Raw genomic sequence first — 11,032 nt, 5'->3', positions numbered from 1 at the left:
TGAATACCCATCCATAAGATCACAGACAAATAAACTAGGGCTGCGATTCAACCAGGAGCATGAGCAAGCGGGATGATCGGAGGAACCTTGAGCAGTAAAGCTTGAGTGGGAAAAGCAGAACGCAGAAGAGGGCGTCTGCTCAGATGCCAGGCAAGGAAAGAGGAGAGCGGGCAACAACATTTGGAGGTGTGACTGGGGAGGAACTTGTCTGCCATCTAACTGGTGGAGAAGTTGTTCACATGGGCCCAGACTCGTGACAAGACAGGAGCTGGATGGAGAGACCCAGAGGGTCGGCAGCTGTGTTTTGAGCTGAGGAGACACGGCCTCCCTGCAGTGTCTAGGCTAGGCAGCAAAAAAAGGGGAAAGGTCCATCCTACTGAAGAGGCCTTACTCTGAGTCAGACAGGCAGAGGTCTCTGGGGAGGCATGACATCCGCACTGCCCTCAGGGGCCAAGAGAGCACTGCCCCAGAGCCCATTAGGCTAGCCAGACACAAGGGACAGGAGTCCTGTTCAGCAAACTGGATCTCTCATAAAAACTCTCAGGCAGAGCCCCCAATTTTGTTATTTCACTGAAGCCTGGATGAGGGGCAAGGAACTCCCCAAAACACACAGTAGGTAAAGACAAAAGAGGTTATGCTTTAAGTAGCAGAAACCCATTCTTGTAATTTGCACTTAGAGCAAGCTAAATAGGAAAAGCCACGGCACCGTCCCTGAGGCTGGCCGCTGGCACCGGGACAACGAGACGCTTTGGCCCATCCTGCACCCTCCGGGGACTAGGGCTGCAGCCTGCAGCCCCCAAGGGAGGGGTGCGCAGAGCAGGGCGTGGTGTGTGCGAGCGCTCACGCGCGCAGCTGGCGTCGACTCCACGGATTCGCACCTGGTGCCCCTCTAGCCCAGGGCTCCCCGCCTAGCCTTGGGACAAGGCTAGTGCTGGGGGGCGGGGCGGGGGAAAAGGTGAGGACGAGGGGGGGGGAAGGGGGGGAGAGCAGCCGAGAAGCCCCAGAGGCTCCCCAGCCCGGGCCTGAACTCGGCGCAGGCCCGCGCACCGCAGGCCGGTCCCGCGGCTCTCCGGGGCCACCCCGGGGACCACTCGCCACGCCAACTTGCTGAGGGCACGTTGGGGAGCGGCGGGGGGCGGCGCCGGGTCCCCCACGCGCGCAAAGACCCTCAGACGCCGGGAGTCCCGCCGGCGCCGACGCCCCCGCGGGGGCGGGGAGAGGAGCAGGTGACGTCACCCGAGACCCCCGGGCGCCCGCGGCGGCGGCGACAGCCCCGCGGCGTGACGCGCGCGCGCCAGTGGCCCGGCGGTCTCCGGGGCGACGCGGGGGGTCCCCGCTGCGCCGCCGCCGCGCGCCCGCCGCGAGTCCGCACTGCAGAGCGCGGCGGCGACCAGGCGCCTGCGCGCTGGCCCACGTGCCGCGCCGACAGACGGACCGCGAGAGCAAGACACACAGGCGGCCACAGCGAGCGCGCGCCAGGCGCAGAGGGACGCCCGCTCCCACGGCCGCTGCGCGCAGCCCCGCGCCGCCCCTGCCGGGACCCGGACCGGGAAGGACGCCGCCCCAGGGGAACGGACCTGCCTCGGGGAGGGTGAGCTCGCGGCCGGGGGCGCGGACGCCCTCCGCCCTGCGCGGCAGCCCTGGGGCGCCCGGGCCGGGCGCGGAGCGGCGCGCGGCGGGGCGCCGGCCACTGCGGGCCTGCGGGGGGCCGGGGCCGGGCCGGGGCCGGGCCGGGGTCGCGGGGGCGCCGCCGGGGGAGCCGGGCGGCTGGGGTCGGGAGGGCGCCGGCGTTCACCTCGCTCTCGGCCCGTTCCTCTCCGCAGGCCGTGCAGACCTGGGAAGTTCTCTCCGAGCCCTAGGCGCCCGCCCCAGTCCGTTCCGCACCCAGCGGCTGCCCGGTCTGCGCCAGGAGCCGTTTCCGTCCGCGGTGCGAGCCCCGCGCTGCTGCAGATCGCGGGCCATGGCGGTGGCGATGCTGCAGGACTGGTGCAGGTGGATGGGCGTCAGCGCTCGCAGGGGCCTGCTCGTCCTGGGCATCCCGGAGGACTGCGACGAAGCCGAGCTCCACGCGTCCCTGGAGGCCGCCCTGTGGCCCATGGGCCGCTTCACCGTGCTGGGCAAAGTGTTCCGCGAGGAGGACAATGCCACTGCGGCCCTGGTGGAGCTGGACCGGGAAGTCGACTACGCGTTGGTGCCCAGGGAGATCCCGGGCACCGGGGGTCCCTGGAGCGTGGTCTTCGTGCCGCGTTGCTCGGGCGAGGAGTTTCTCGGTCGCGTGTTCCGCTTCCTGGAGCAACAGGGCCAGACGGTGGAGAGCGTGGCCGGCGCCCTGGGGCTGGGGCTGCGCAGGGTGTGCTGGCTCCGCTCCGTCGGCCAGGCGGTCCAGCCCTGGGTGGAGACCGTGCGGTACCAGCGCCTGGGTGTGTTCTCCGGGAGGGACCGGCCGTTCCCGGGGGAGGATTCCTTCGAGACCTGGCTAGACCACACCGCTGACATGCTGCACGTGTGGCAGGGGGTCTCGGAAAGGGAGAGGAGGAGGAGGCTGCTAGAAGGCCTCCGAGGGACCGCCCTGCAGCTCGTGCACGGGCTCCTGGCGGAGAACCCTGCCAGGACGGCACAGGACTGCCTGGCGGCCCTGACCCGGGTGTTTGGAGACACCGAGTCCCCGGCGACCCTCCGGGTGAAGTGCCTGACCGCTCAGCAGCAGTCGGGCGAGCGCCTCTCGGCTTTCGTGTTGCGGCTGGAAGTCCTGCTGCAGAAAGCCGTGGAGAAGGGGGCCCTGGCCAGGGACTCCCTGGACCACCTGCGCCTGAGGCAGGTGCTCACCAGGGCCAACCTTATTGGGCCCCTGGACGAAGCCCTGAGGAAGCTGAGACTGGTCGGGAGGGCTCCGACTTTCCTGGAGATGCTGGGGCTGGTTCGGGAGTCTGAGGCCTGGGAGGCCAGTCTAGCCGGGGAGTGAGAGGGCCCAGGCAGGAGAAGGGGCTGATGCCGGGACGAGTGCCCCGGCTGACGCCAGAGCCACGGCTAAGGCAGAGGATGACAAGGCGCAGGAGCAGGAGGCCAGTGAGGACCGTGGTCAGGCAGGACCCTCAGAGGCCCCTGGGGGCCCCACCCCTGCCCACATGGGCAATGCTTCGGGGGCCGGCCCAGGAGGTCCTGGTGGGGCAGAGGGCCTGGCCCAGGCACGACACCCCGAGGCTGAGGAGGCTGAGGAGGCTGAGGAGTTTCTCCCCCAGGAGGGACTCAAGCCCATCCCGGAGGAGTCAGGAAACGAGGACGGGGATGTGGAGATGAGTCCCCCCGAGTCCTCCTCGGACAAATAGGCTCAGAAGGCCCAGCGGCCTCCTCCCCCCTGGGGCAGCAGAGCCCCGGAGGTGGCGGGGGGGGGGGGGGGAGGCCAGGCCCCGGGTGGCCTGGGGAGCAGGGCCCAGGGAAGAGCCCGCCCAGCCCAAACCAAACCCCCAGGCCCCCAACTACCCAAAGGGTCCATGACCACCACCATCAGCCCTTCTGAGTCCCCGGGTGTGCGTGCCCCTGGCTGGCTGTCCCGGCCTCCCTAGCGGGGCAGCCCCTCTGCCCCGTGCTGGGGGCTCCACCGCCAGCCAGCGCTCTGCTCGCTCTCGTCCCTGTGAGCTCGATCTCTGCTTCTCGGCGTACTCAGGCCAAGCCCTGTTTGTTCTTGTGGAGATGTGTGTTCTTCTCTGAGCAGCACCCCCATCCCGGAGACCCCGAGCCCAGTCCCAGGAGATGCGGGAAGGATGGAAGAGGCCGTGGCCGGCATTCACCCGTGGCCTCGGGAAGGAAGAACCGGACCAGGACTGAGAGAGACTGCCGGAGTCTCCACGGGGACTGTGCTCTGATGTGCCATCTTGTTGTTCCTTGTGACTCAGTTTCCTCGGCTCGGTGGAGTGTGCCCTGCTGTGTTTTCCAGCGTCCTGTGACTGTCCTGTGCGTGACATAGGGCAAGGCCAGGCCCCAGCATGTTGGCCAGAGGGGGACGGGTGCCCTGCAGGGAGTGGACATCACCAGCGTCCATCGTCCTGCACAGAACGATCGTGGGGTCCTCAGGGAGGGGGACTGTGGAGGAGGGGGAGGGGTGAGGTACAGGTGGCCTGAGGCACCCCGGCGGGGACCTCAGGCGGAGGGGGGCTGCGACCCCTTGGCTGTAGTGGCTGTCAGAATTTACTCTGCGTTGGCTTTGTTTCTTCATTGGTTTCAATAAATGTTTTTCTTCAATAAATTTCATTAAAGTTTCAGCTGGGTCTCGCCTCTGCTGTGGGAAATGGAGGGCGGGGTCTGCTGGGGCGGTGGCGGGGGCAACACTGGCCTGGGCCTCCGAGTCCACATTGGGCCATGGAGGGGTTAGAGTCCATAGGGCCGTGAGGGCCTCTTGTCTGGGAATCGTGGGGACCGACAGTGGCTGCTTGCGTCCCCAGGGAACTTGGGGAGCTCCAGGAATCAGCGGGTTGGACACTGAAGAGAGAGGGTCAGCAGGCAGGACTGGAGGTCCTGGGATTCCTGGCCGGGGTGTGGGGGCCGGGGGTCCGAGTCAGTCCGGGGTGTCACGTGTGCGGTCCCAGAGAGCCGCCTCGCACGGGGCCCCAGCGTGAGGAAGCCATTCTGCCGTGAGCTCGGCGCAGCACTCCAGGGTCGGGTGGGGCGGGGTGTCAGCCCCCCGGGCCCGTCGACAAGTGGCCCTCTGTGGTGTAGCCGCTGAGACATTTGGGGGCCTGGGGGCGTGCGGGCTGAAGAGAAGGGGGTCCGTGTGAGAGGCTGCACGTGCGCGTTGGGCTGCGTATTGGTGCGGTTTGGGTCCTGGGACTGAGCATTCAGCAGCCGCGTTCCCACCCCTCCCATGGAGCGAAGACTCGAGGGAGGCCTCACCCCGGCCCCGGGAATCAGCCGTCCTCCTCCTCCTCCTCCCGGGGCTGGCTCAGAAAAGAGGTCCGAGGCCCAGCGCGGGGCTTCTGGAGGCCGCTCCTCTCAGCCTTGTGTCCTGTCCGTAACAGCCCCTCCCCGCCACGGCGGTATTTAGGAAGATGGTGGGCAGCTCCCTCCCTGTCGCCTCCTTTGTCCTTTGCCTGTTATGTGCAGGACTCTTGGATGGGGCGCTTGCCACCACTTTGTTCTGCCTATCCGTGCTAGCTAACAGGTGGCCAGTCTCAGTTTAACCACCGAGGGACTTGTGGGGAACTACGAAATGTGACGACTGAGGAATGGAGGGTCGGCCAGGGGGAGTTTAACAGTGCTTATGCCTTGTCGTGTGGAGGAGAGGCCAGATGGCCAGCCCAAGCAGGCCACAGGGGGGCTAATTCTGCCCTATCTGATGTGTAACACTGTCCAATACCCTGAGACACCAAATCCAAACTATAGCACTGTCTAGTGAAGGCCCAGTTCAGTAGCTGCCGGCTGACATGCAGAGCATGGGGGAGCCCCAGAGCGGCCAAGCACAGCAAAATCCACCCAAAGGGTGCAGCCAAGCCACTTAGGGCCTAGGAGGCTAGAGATATGGCACTCGTGATATCATACAGACGTCTGCCATAGATATCAGCAGGAATCCCTACCGGCCCCCTACCCCCACCCCAGCAGACCCCGCCCTCCATTTCCCACAGCAGAGGCGAGACCCAGCTGAAACTTTAATGAAATTTATTGAAGAAAAACATTTATTGAAACCAATGAAGAAACAAAGCCAACGCAGAGTAAATTCTGACAGCCACTACAGCCAAGGGGTCGCAGCCCCCCTCCGCCTGAGGTCCCCGCCGGGGTGCCTCAGGCCACCTGTACCTCACCCCTCCCCCTCCTCCACAGTCCCCCTCCCTGAGGACCCCACGATCGTTCTGTGCAGGACGATGGACGCTGGTGATGTCCACTCCCTGCAGGGCACCCGTCCCCCTCTGGCCAACATGCTGGGGCCTGGCCTTGCCCTATGTCACGCACAGGACAGTCACAGGACGCTGGAAAACACAGCAGGGCACACTCCACCGAGCCGAGGAAACTGAGTCACAAGGAACAACAAGATGGCACATCAGAGCACAGTCCCCGTGGAGACTCCGGCAGTCTCTCTCAGTCCTGGTCCGGTTCTTCCTTCCCGAGGCCACGGGTGAATGCCGGCCACGGCCTCTTCCATCCTTCCCGCATCTCCTGGGACTGGGCTCGGGGTCTCCGGGATGGGGGTGCTGCTCAGAGAAGAACACACATCTCCACAAGAACAAACAGGGCTTGGCCTGAGTACGCCGAGAAGCAGAGATCGAGCTCACAGGGACGAGAGCGAGCAGAGCGCTGGCTGGCGGTGGAGCCCCCAGCACGGGGCAGAGGGGCTGCCCCGCTAGGGAGGCCGGGACAGCCAGCCAGGGGCACGCACACCCGGGGACTCAGAAGGGCTGATGGTGGTGGTCATGGACCCTTTGGGTAGTTGGGGGCCTGGGGGTTTGGTTTGGGCTGGGCGGGCTCTTCCCTGGGCCCTGCTCCCCAGGCCACCCGGGGCCTGGCCTCCCCCCCCCCCCGCCACCTCCGGGGCTCTGCTGCCCCAGGGGGGAGGAGGCCGCTGGGCCTTCTGAGCCTATTTGTCCGAGGAGGACTCGGGGGGACTCATCTCCACATCCCCGTCCTCGTTTCCTGACTCCTCCGGGATGGGCTTGAGTCCCTCCTGGGGGAGAAACTCCTCAGCCTCCTCAGCCTCCTCAGCCTCGGGGTGTCGTGCCTGGGCCAGGCCCTCTGCCCCACCAGGACCTCCTGGGCCGGCCCCCGAAGCATTGCCCATGTGGGCAGGGGTGGGGCCCCCAGGGGCCTCTGAGGGTCCTGCCTGACCACGGTCCTCACTGGCCTCCTGCTCCTGCGCCTTGTCATCCTCTGCCTTAGCCGTGGCTCTGGCGTCAGCCGGGGCACTCGTCCCGGCATCAGCCCCTTCTCCTGCCTGGGCCCTCTCACTCCCGGCTAGACTGGCCTCCCAGGCCTCAGACTCCCGAACCAGCCCCAGCATCTCCAGGAAAGTCGGAGCCCTCCCGACCAGTCTCAGCTTCCTCAGGGCTTCGTCCAGGGGCCCAATAAGGTTGGCCCTGGTGAGCACCTGCCTCAGGCGCAGGTGGTCCAGGGAGTCCCTGGCCAGGGCCCCCTTCTCCACGGCTTTCTGCAGCAGGACTTCCAGCCGCAACACGAAAGCCGAGAGGCGCTCGCCCGACTGCTGCTGAGCGGTCAGGCACTTCACCCGGAGGGTCGCCGGGGACTCGGTGTCTCCAAACACCCGGGTCAGGGCCGCCAGGCAGTCCTGTGCCGTCCTGGCAGGGTTCTCCGCCAGGAGCCCGTGCACGAGCTGCAGGGCGGTCCCTCGGAGGCCTTCTAGCAGCCTCCTCCTCCTCTCCCTTTCCGAGACCCCCTGCCACACGTGCAGCATGTCAGCGGTGTGGTCTAGCCAGGTCTCGAAGGAATCCTCCCCCGGGAACGGCCGGTCCCTCCCGGAGAACACACCCAGGCGCTGGTACCGCACGGTCTCCACCCAGGGCTGGACCGCCTGGCCGACGGAGCGGAGCCAGCACACCCTGCGCAGCCCCAGCCCCAGGGCGCCGGCCACGCTCTCCACCGTCTGGCCCTGTTGCTCCAGGAAGCGGAACACGCGACCGAGAAACTCCTCGCCCGAGCAACGCGGCACGAAGACCACGCTCCAGGGACCCCCGGTGCCCGGGATCTCCCTGGGCACCAACGCGTAGTCGACTTCCCGGTCCAGCTCCACCAGGGCCGCAGTGGCATTGTCCTCCTCGCGGAACACTTTGCCCAGCACGGTGAAGCGGCCCATGGGCCACAGGGCGGCCTCCAGGGACGCGTGGAGCTCGGCTTCGTCGCAGTCCTCCGGGATGCCCAGGACGAGCAGGCCCCTGCGAGCGCTGACGCCCATCCACCTGCACCAGTCCTGCAGCATCGCCACCGCCATGGCCCGCGATCTGCAGCAGCGCGGGGCTCGCACCGCGGACGGAAACGGCTCCTGGCGCAGACCGGGCAGCCGCTGGGTGCGGAACGGACTGGGGCGGGCGCCTAGGGCTCGGAGAGAACTTCCCAGGTCTGCACGGCCTGCGGAGAGGAACGGGCCGAGAGCGAGGTGAACGCCGGCGCCCTCCCGACCCCAGCCGCCCGGCTCCCCCGGCGGCGCCCCCGCGACCCCGGCCCGGCCCCGGCCCGGCCCCGGCCCCCCGCAGGCCCGCAGTGGCCGGCGCCCCGCCGCGCGCCGCTCCGCGCCCGGCCCGGGCGCCCCAGGGCTGCCGCGCAGGGCGGGAGGGCGTTCCGCGCCCCCGGCCGCGAGCTCACCCTCCCCGAGGCAGGTCCGTTCCCCTGGGGCGGCGTCCTTCCCGGTCCGGGTCCCGCAGGGGCGGCGCGGGGCTGCGCGCAGCGGCCGTGGGAGCGGGCGTCCCTCTGCGCCTGGCGCGCGCTCGCTGTGGCCGCCTGTGTGTCTTGCTCTCGCGGTCCGTCTGTCGGCGCGGCACGTGGGCCAGCGCGCAGGCGCCTGGTCGCCGCCGCGCTCTGCAGTGCGGACTCGCGGCGGGCGCGCGGCGGCGGCGCAGCGGGGACCCCCCGCGTCGCCCCGGAGACCGCCGGGCCACTGGCGCGCGCGCGTCACGCCGCGGGGCTGTCGCCGCCGCCGCGGGCGCCCGGGGGTCTCGGGTGACGTCACCTGCTCCTCTCCCCGCCCCCGCGGGGGCGTCGGCGCCGGCGGGACTCCCGGCGTCTGAGGGTCTTTGCGCGCGTGGGGGACCCGGCGCCGCCCCCCGCCGCTCCCCAACGTGCCCTCAGCAAGTCGGCGTGGCGAGTGGTCCCCGGGGTGGCCCCGGAGAGCCGCGGGACCGGCCTGCGGTGCGCGGGCCTGCGCCGAGTTCAGGCCCGGGCTGGGGAGCCTCTGGGGCTTCTCGGCTGCTCGTCCCCCCCCCTCCACGTCCTCTCCTTTCCCCCCGCCCCGCCCCCCAGCACTGGCCTTGTCCCAAGGCTAGGCGGGGAGCCCTGGGCTGGAGGGGCACCAGGTGCGATTCCGTGGAGTCGACGCCAGCTGCGCGCGTGAGCGCTCGCACACACCACGCCCTGCTCTGCGCACCCCTCCCTTGGGGGCTGCAGGCTGCAGGCCTTGGCCATCGAGTGTGCAAGATGGGCCAAAGCGTCTCACTGCCCTGTTGCCATTGGCCTGCTAGGAAGAGGGTGACCTAGCGTGCAGCTGGGCCGCGGCTTTTCCCATCTTTTACACTGCATGTCCGTGTTTTTTGAGAAGCTGCTTCTCCACTTGCAACCGAACCCCTTTGGGTTGTCTTTTTCTGTGATTTCTGGGCTGTGGGTTGTTCTGTATCCATTGGGTCCCAGGACATAAAAGTAAATAAGACATTTTTACTGGCTTCAAGGGTCTTCTATTTGAGCAGAGGTGACAATATTAATATTCTTCACTGTCCTTTGGGCACTGACTGAAATAGCCCTAAACCAGGGCAATTACAAAAGGGTTCAAAACTTTCAAACTGATTATTTTAAAACTATCGCCTTGAAACTGTTGTCCCCAAATTCTTCTTTCTTGATTTCCAAGACATCCACAGATCCGCTTCACTGCTCCTGGCTGGCACCTCTACATGATTCTTCCCAGAGAAATTCTAGATGCTTCCTTTGCCTTGGCGATTCTGAACATCTCTCCTCGAGGTCTCATAATTTTGCCATTTACTTACCGTGTGACTTTGGGCTGGTCACGTCCCCTCTCTTAGCCTCAGTTTTTGCCTCTGCAAGTTGAATAGATGGTTGAACCTGCAGGGTGGCAAAACTCAGACCAGGATGTGGTCCTTCAGATCACCATACTATTTCATTGCCTTTTTAGGATCCTCGAAAGCTAATTTAGAAATTGGCAATCAAGTGTTCTATGAGAGATGGATTCTTAGTACCCTCTGAGATGTATAAGGAAAAAGTCATACATGGTAGACTATCGAATCACTCCTGGCAAGGTCCCATTCCATATACCATGGAAAGCAAATTATTGCTTTTGGAGGAAGACAATTTAGACAGTTTTGCAATTTTCCTACCTGATCAAGCAGAAGGAACCCCGTTAATTTGAAGTTGAGCTAATTTCCTCTCTCGTAAAAGTGACAGGGATTGTGAGCAGAGAGAAATAATGAAAGGGAATTCTGTGAGGATAAAGCCACCAAGGGAGAAATGGTTCCAAGTCTACTCAAAAGGCTATGGGGAACAATCTAGGATCTGATTTCAGCTCTACATGAAATAAGGCGCATGACCCTGAACATATGCCTTAACCTCTCCGAGCCTCATGACTCATAAGGGTAATGTTAATACCAACCTCCCTGGGTCTGGTGAGGGGTAATAAATAACTCCTATGAAGATTTGTAGGAAGATTGACCATGGAAAAAGCCCCTAAGGGTCATTGCTCCCTGGACCCTCCCCGATGAGCAGAATGTGCCATCCGAATGTAGGGTGGAAAGGTATGTGGACGCGTCTACACCACACACAGTAAAAGGCGGATATGCAGACCTGGCTGAGTAGACAAGCCCCACCTGGACAACAATCACGAGGCGACCTTGAGTAGCTAGGGAGAGGCCCGCTCACAGAAGGATGTGAGGATGAGGTAGAGACAACAGGCAGGAACGCACAGGCCTCTGTCACTTCCTCCCTCCTTCCCAAGGTGATGTCTCCATCACCTTGCGCGCTAGCTAGCATGAAGACAGAAAAATTGGGGAACTGATGAATAAATGTCACTTATAACGTGAAAAGTGTAATAGAGAATGAAGGGGGCCATGTCCACTGGATTGGCCTTCCCCTTGCTTAGATCAGTAGTGTCAGGGTCACCCAGGAGGCAGATTCCTGGGCCCCACTTCAGGAGGGTCTGATATACTAAGTCTGATACAAACCTAGGGATTTTTTTTTACAAAAGTTTCTGGTAATTACATACTTTAAAAAGTACATTCTGCAATATTTAACACACAGAGGGACATAAAGAAAATTGCAACCGATACTTCCATAGTAGTATCTAAGATACAAAACACTGTCGATAAAGTTAACCCTTTTG

At 64.4% G+C, this 11,032-nt stretch overlaps 2 protein-coding genes across 2 annotated transcripts; one reads left to right on the top strand and one right to left on the bottom strand.

The window, feature by feature from the left end:
• Positions 1-1,484: 1,484 nt before the first annotated feature.
• On the top strand, positions 1,485-4,259 carry PNMA6A (PNMA family member 6A). The gene is given in 3 exon segments (XM_036227227.1): positions 1,485-1,591; positions 1,824-2,953; positions 2,955-4,259. Coding segments are annotated over 2 exon segments (1,365 nt in total). The 5' UTR covers positions 1,485-1,591; positions 1,824-1,960; the 3' UTR covers positions 3,327-4,259.
• Positions 4,260-5,632: 1,373 nt separating this feature from the next.
• Positions 5,633-8,341, bottom strand: LOC118607870 (paraneoplastic antigen-like protein 6B). The gene is made up of 2 exons (XM_036227289.1): positions 8,299-8,341; positions 5,633-8,064 (listed from the first exon to the last, which is right to left on the bottom strand). Exon 2 carries the CDS (start codon positions 7,925-7,927, stop codon positions 6,563-6,565), a length of 1,365 nt encoding a protein of 454 aa, XP_036083182.1. The 5' UTR covers positions 7,928-8,064; positions 8,299-8,341; the 3' UTR covers positions 5,633-6,562.
• Positions 8,342-11,032: the final 2,691 nt, after the last annotated feature.

Source organism: Rousettus aegyptiacus, unplaced genomic scaffold, assembly GCF_014176215.1.
Source record: "Rousettus aegyptiacus isolate mRouAeg1 unplaced genomic scaffold, mRouAeg1.p scaffold_m13_p_9, whole genome shotgun sequence".
Classification (NCBI taxonomy): domain Eukaryota; kingdom Metazoa; phylum Chordata; class Mammalia; order Chiroptera; family Pteropodidae; genus Rousettus; species Rousettus aegyptiacus.
The sequence above is the reverse complement of the archived record's forward strand: the minus strand, read 5'-3'. Positions and strand labels throughout refer to the sequence as shown.